The sequence below is a fragment of the Monodelphis domestica genome, chromosome 4, assembly GCF_027887165.1.
Source record: "Monodelphis domestica isolate mMonDom1 chromosome 4, mMonDom1.pri, whole genome shotgun sequence".
NCBI lineage: Eukaryota > Metazoa > Chordata > Mammalia > Didelphimorphia > Didelphidae > Monodelphis > Monodelphis domestica.
Window position 1 is genome coordinate 241,679,053 of NC_077230.1, and position 6,403 is coordinate 241,685,455.

At 39.0% G+C, this 6,403-nt stretch overlaps 1 protein-coding gene across 4 annotated transcripts; it reads left to right on the forward strand.

Annotated features, from left to right (window-relative positions):
* The first annotated feature begins 5 nt into the window (after positions 1 to 5).
* PIH1D2 (PIH1 domain containing 2) lies at positions 6 to 5,258 on the forward strand. Of its 4 annotated transcripts, none has more exons than XM_007494829.3 (6): positions 6 to 184; positions 1,022 to 1,224; positions 2,523 to 2,646; positions 3,658 to 3,903; positions 4,451 to 4,716; positions 4,810 to 5,258. In XM_007494829.3, the coding sequence occupies exons 1-6, from the start codon at positions 148 to 150 to the stop codon at positions 4,945 to 4,947; spliced, it is 1,014 nt and encodes a 337-aa protein (XP_007494891.1). In that variant the 5' UTR covers positions 6 to 147; the 3' UTR covers positions 4,948 to 5,258. The 4 variants fall into 4 exon arrangements, with proteins under 4 accessions (XP_007494891.1, XP_007494892.1, XP_007494893.1 ...); XM_007494830.2 differs by having other exon boundaries at positions 111 to 691; XM_007494831.2 differs by lacking the exon at positions 6 to 184 and adding an exon at positions 239 to 691 and having other exon boundaries at positions 1,009 to 1,224.
* The last annotated feature ends 1,145 nt before the right edge of the window (positions 5,259 to 6,403 follow it).

The following is a 6,403-nucleotide window of genomic DNA, read 5'->3' on the forward strand; positions in this document are numbered from 1 at the left end:
ACACACACCCCAACCCCGCCCCCCTGAGAGTTCCCGAGATTCTCTCTGGGCCAAGAGCAAGGAAATATAGCTCTGTGCGTATTGGGGGTGCAGCAGGTGCCCCGAAAAGGCAGGGCCCGGGCGGGCGGGAGAGGCCCCCTACCTAGCATGAGCAGAGGTTGGCCCCGGAACCGAGTGCGAGAGGGTAAGAGGACTCTGGGAGGTCTCCGGGCCCAGTTAGGGGTAGCACCGCGGCTGGTTGCCCTGGTAACCAAGACCGCGGGGGGAGGGCAGTCAGCTTTTTGATCAGTGAGTCTGTGGTGAGGGTCTCTTCCCCCTCGAGTTGACCGAGGCCGTGGGTCAGGAGCTCCAAATCCCCTTCCTTTCCCTCTCATTCTCAGGAAGATTTAGGGATGGAAAGAGTGTGGGAAAGAGAGAGAATACATCTGGAGCAGGCGTAGAGATGCTGTCCCCCAACCTAGGGCTTGGGAAGACTCAAAACAAGGAAAGTCCCTGACCCAGAGGGGCTAGAACCAGAGCTTGTGGCAGAGGCAGAGTGGCGTGGGACGAGGGCGGGTGTGACGTGGAGGAAAGATCTAGGGGCATTCCCGAGAATACTGATCGTGAGTCTCTGCGGTACCCCTTACCCCGACTGAGAAAAGGAGGTGGTAACAGGGACTTCGTGTTCCTTGGAATCAAATGACAACCACAGGTGGGACTAGGGATAAGGAAGATAGACTTTGGAGGGAGTGGGGACGGGACTAAGAAGGGAGATTGGAAATGAACAATTTTTAATATTACTTTTTATAAATGCTATTTTTTCTTCTTTTTTATTTTTACTGCCAGGAAATGTCACCCATCTCCATGGCAGGGAAGTAAAATGCTATAGTTAAAGGCTCTAAGTTAGTATTGAACAGTAACGCAAAAGAGGGAAGGGATGTGCAGTTTTCATACAGACAAGAGTACCATTTAAAACCTCACCTATGCTACACCTATGACTTAGCTTCCAAGTAACCTTTCCTCGGGGAGGGTATCTTTCCAGATTTGTCAACCCACTCGAACCAGATCATGGAATCATCGCCAAAGGGTTTGCTCACTCAAGTGAATCAACTCTGGAATCTCCTAGATGACTTGGCCGAAAGTGACCCTGAACACTATGAGAAGTTCATTCAACAGCAGCTGAAGGAAGGGGAAAGACACTGTGCTGCCCCAGAGCCACAGCTCTGTCTGCAGACCAAGATCTTGGTGTGTAGAAAGGGGACCTGAGGATGGGAAGATTTCAGATGAGATAATTCTGTGGCCCAAATTTTTATTTCTATTACAAGGCAGTACTTCAAGGAACGTATAGTCCTAGAATAAGAAACTGTCACTGGGGGCAGCTGGGTGGATCAGTGGATTGAGTCAGGCCTAGAGACAGGAGGTACTGGGTTCAAATATGGCCTCAGACACTTCCCAGCTGTGTGACCCTGGACAAGTCACTTAACCCCCATTGCCTAGCCCTTACCACTCTTCTGCCTTGGAGCCAATACACAGTATTGACTCCAAGATGGAAGGTAAAGGGTTATTTAAAAAAAAAAGAAAAAAGAAAAGGAAAAAAGAAACAAAGTCAAGTGCCAAAGATGTTACTGATCAAGAGTGGATTTTCTACATCTTTTATCCAAGTTGCACTCCTTTAAATAGTTGGAAAACAGTTTAAAGAATCATAAGTAGTCTTGGTGCCTTCAAAGGGGGAAGAAACCAGATATCTCATTCTTACTTGGAACAGGACATTCTTGATCCATAGAATTCTAGAATCCTAGAGTTGAAAGGAGCATTAGACTTAATCATCTAACTCCTAACCTGAAGTATGTACAAGTACTTATTCAGTATTATCTGATTAAATATCTCCACTAGTCAAAAGTCTAAAAGCCAAACATACCCCTGACATCTGAATTTTACAGATAAGGAAATGGAAACTCAGAGGGTCTAGGTGACTTTCCTAGAAGTCATAGAGCTCAGAAGAGGCAGAGACAGAGCTTGAAGTCCAATTTTTCTTTACACATTCTCATCTTGTACAAAAACTAGGACTTTCTTGCACTGTACTGTTCTCATTATGTGAACCACTGGAATTCTATGCTACTGTCTTCTACTTTATAATAATTACTATCCACTGACTCAGTTTTCCTCTGTTGATTGACTTTTCTTGTCTACACTCTGTAGTTCTCACATGGAGAAGGAGTGAAAGTATTCTGATCTAGTTTAGAAATCATTCACTCTATATTTGTAGTGTTTCCAACCTTACAAGTGAGGTATTCTTCCTCTATTGATCGCACTCAAGTTCTCTAAGGGCTTCTAATCTAGCTCAGTTTGTTCTCTCTTCACTCTCAGGAATCATAGAAGTGCATTATGCAAATCAACTACACAGAATCAGCCCTAAGCAACACCTAAGCACCTAAGATGGTATGATTTACATTTAGGAGAGATTTGATAAATGCTAGATGCCTGGAGCCTCTTCAGTAGTCTGCAAAATAACAATAAAAACCTAAGGAAATTTTTTCCCCTAGAAACCAGAACAAAAAGTATTATTCATCAATCTATGTCAGTGGATGAGGATTCCAGCACCCCAGTCAAAGGCAGATCCTGTATCTTTGAGTGTTGGCAAGCCAGAAGATGTATCTGAGACATCAGGTATATGAGTATAAAAGCTTGGCTTTTATTTTTTCTCAGGAAGCAACTAACACTCAACAAAAATTTATTTTAGCTAAAATTTTTGTATTATTAAGTGTAGAGCTACCTCCAGTATCAACAAAATATATGTAAGCTGGTTAGCTAAATTTTCTTAAATACTTAGGCAATTATGAAAGGACCATAAAACCCAGAAATACTACCACTATTTGGATCCTTAAAGAGATTTGGAGGAGGAGGAAAAAAATCTATATTTACAAAAATATAGTAGCTCTTTTTTTGTGGTGGCAAAGAATTAGAAATTGAAGGGATGTTCATCAGTTAGGGAATGGTTGAACTAGTTGTTTGATATGATTTGTAATGGAATACTATTGTACCATAAAAAATGATGAGCATAATTTCAGAAAAACCTGGGAAGACTAATATGAAATGATGCAAGGTGAAGTGAGCAGAACCAGAATATTTTTCATGGTAACAACAATATTATAACAAGGATCAACTGTGAATAACTTAGCTATTCTCAACAATACAATGATTCAAGACAGTTTAAAAGGATTTATGATTTTTAATATGCCAGCTACCTCTAGAGAAAGAACTGATGGAGACTAAATACAGATTGAAGTGTACTTTTTTTAAACTTGATTTTTCTTGGGGTTTGGGTTTTTTGGGGGGTCTGTTTTCTTTTGCAACATGGCTAATAGGAAAATGTTTTGCATGGCTGCACATGTATATACAAAATTGCATGTCTTCTCAAGGAGGGAGAGAATCTGGACTCAGAAAAATTTTAATGAATATTAATTATATGTAATTGGAAAAAATATACAAACATTTTACAAAAAATACTTGAGCAGTTACTAAATTTAAATTCCCAAGCAGAGTGTTAGTGGGAATTTTTTTGTGTAGTAGTATATGATGGAAATTATACTTTTGGGGCTGCTACTGGGTTAACTTTGTTACCTGATGCTACCATTACAGAAATTACTTTGTTAATTTAGTACTGTTTGAACTGCCTAGAATCATACACAGTCATTGATATTGCCTGCAACCCTGATGTTCTCAAGGCAGCAAAAGATGATGAAATAGAAATGGATCAACTAATTCACCTAGCAATGAAATGCATTGAGGATCGATATCAATTTACACTTTCCCATTCCTATTCCATAACCAAAATCAAGAAGAAAGGAAGCCTCCAAAGGATGAAAAAGAATTTTCTGGGAATTCAAACTGACTCCACAGATTTAAGTGAGAAAATGAAGAAAGGTAAGGGAACTTTTTAGTGAAAAACTAATGTATGTAAATAGACAGATGAAAATTAGACTCAAATCTTATTTCTTAAAACAACAGATGAAGAAGTTCAGATTATTTTAACCCAGAGCTGTCCAATTTAAGACATACCTGCCAAAAGTTCCTAAAACTTCCATTGCTGCCCCATAAGATTAAAATGTAATTGGGAAATGTTAAACAAAACAAATAAAAATGTAACATGAATAATGTTGGTATATAGCCTGCAGGAATCTGTTTCTATTTGAATTTGATATCACTGTTTAAACCTACCACAGACAAGCAAAACGCTGAAAACTAGAAATGTCATTATAAAGACACTAGAAGGTCATGATCAAGACCTTTTTAAAATTTATTTCCCTTAAAATTATTTATAATATAAATAACTGTACAATAAAAATAGCTGTAACTAACTTAATAACAATATATTATCAAGTGGACTCACATTAGATATAATGTTCATAACCAGAGAATATTTTATTATCTTTTAATTATTATGAGATATATCCTTTTTTTTTGCATCAAGAACTAACACTTGAGCAGCTGAGAAACTGTAGTGTGAACAGTCAAGATAACATTCCTCAACTTTTGCTGCCAAAGGACCATATTCCAAGCAAACAAGGATGTCTAATTGAGGAAATTTCTAGTAGTGAGCATCAAGAGGCACTAAAGACTCCACACTATAAGCTGACAGTTGTGAAGGATCAGAATGGAAGATCACTGAATATTGAGATGAAAGTTGAACTTCCTGGTCTTAGCTCTGTCTGCGACTGTGACCTTAGTGTTTCTAAGGTAAGATGAGGAAGAGATAACTGTGTGAAACCAAGTGATTCTATTTCTAGATTGCAAAAACAAATCTATTCAATTGGTGTGATTCTCTCTTAGGATGACTTGGTAATTGAGGTCTCTCAGAAGTACCGATTACAGGTAGATCTTCCAGAATTGATCGATACTGAAACAACTACAGCAAAATTTGTCACAGGGAAAGCTACATTAATCATCACCATGCCAGTACTACAGTAAAAGTGCAACATGGGTGTTAGTTCTACCTCTGAGTCAATTTGTGAAGGAATTAAAGGCTTTTGCATCATAGGTAAGAAGGTGGTGATGTTAAGCACCAATTTCAGAATTCTTAGACCATTAGCACCTACCATTAGCACCTCCCTTCAGATTAACATATTTCCTCTACTTTATTGTCCCCTTCCTCACAAAGGAGCTCACCCTCATCTTTGATGACTGAAACCTTAAATGCTACCTGTTTCCTCTGGTATTTATAACAGCCATGAGTAACAAAATTGTAGTTGGGAAAATAAAATGTTTTCGAGTTGCTTTTATTATCTTAGTGGAAGCTTTACTTATTTATTATCTTAATGGAAATTTACTTAAGGTATCAGATAAATTATTGTGTAAGGAAAATAAGTAGCTATAGCTGTCACTTGCACCTGAAGTCAGTTCTTATGGGGCAGAGAAGGGGCAAACACAATAGGGAGCAATAGTTCATCCAAAGCAGTTGCACTAGAAGAGGGAACATCCCCCCAGGAAAGTCTTACCCTAACCCTTGGATATGTTTAGAGAAAAGTTGGACCCTGGTCCAATAGGATATGGTAGTTATTTGGGGTAAGCCCTTTGAGGCCTAAGCCCATCTCTTTATCTTCCTCTCAGGACACCTAACATACTATCTTTATAATGCACAGTAGCATATTATATTAATAAATAAAATCTATAGGTTAATAATAGTATGAGCTGAACCATAGGCATGCTTCATCCACTGAGCACTGAGGATAATTAGACTACTCTTGTGACAAAAATAGCCCTGTGTGGCCAGAAACAGAAAAATGCAATTGGTTAATATTTAATAAAATATACATTAGAATACAGATGTTAATGTGGTTTTCTAAATCGATATGCAGACTGAAAGGAATCCTATGTATAGTTATTTCTATTTGGGTTTGATAGCCACTGATCTAAAAGACTCTCACCATTCAGAGAATTTCCCTTGCATTCAATAGCTGCTATGACAGTAGGGAATATCTTTAGCAAGCATCTTTAACCTGATGTTAATGACCAGAGGGATTCTGCACCTGGGATCAAATGCAGGCTCTGCATGTGACTTTTAGGAAAGTCTCCTCTCAAGTCTGTTTCTTGATCTCTAAAATGAGAGCTGGACCTCCAAGATCCCTTCCCATTCCAAACCTTTGATATTATAAATGTTCTACTATCACATATTTCAAAGAATCTTGCATAATACTGATGCACATAAGGTACGTGGGAGGTCCTTTGTTGGCAAGAACATTTAAGGTAGCATTCTGCTTTTTCAAATCAAGTTTGCTGACTATTTAGGAAAACCAAGGGGGCAGCTTAGGTAGCTCAGTGGATTGAGAGCCAGTCCTGGAGAGGAAAGGTCCTCCGTTCAAATCTGGCCTCAAGACACTACTTAGCCATGTGACCTTGGGCAAGTCACTTAACCCCCATTGCCTAG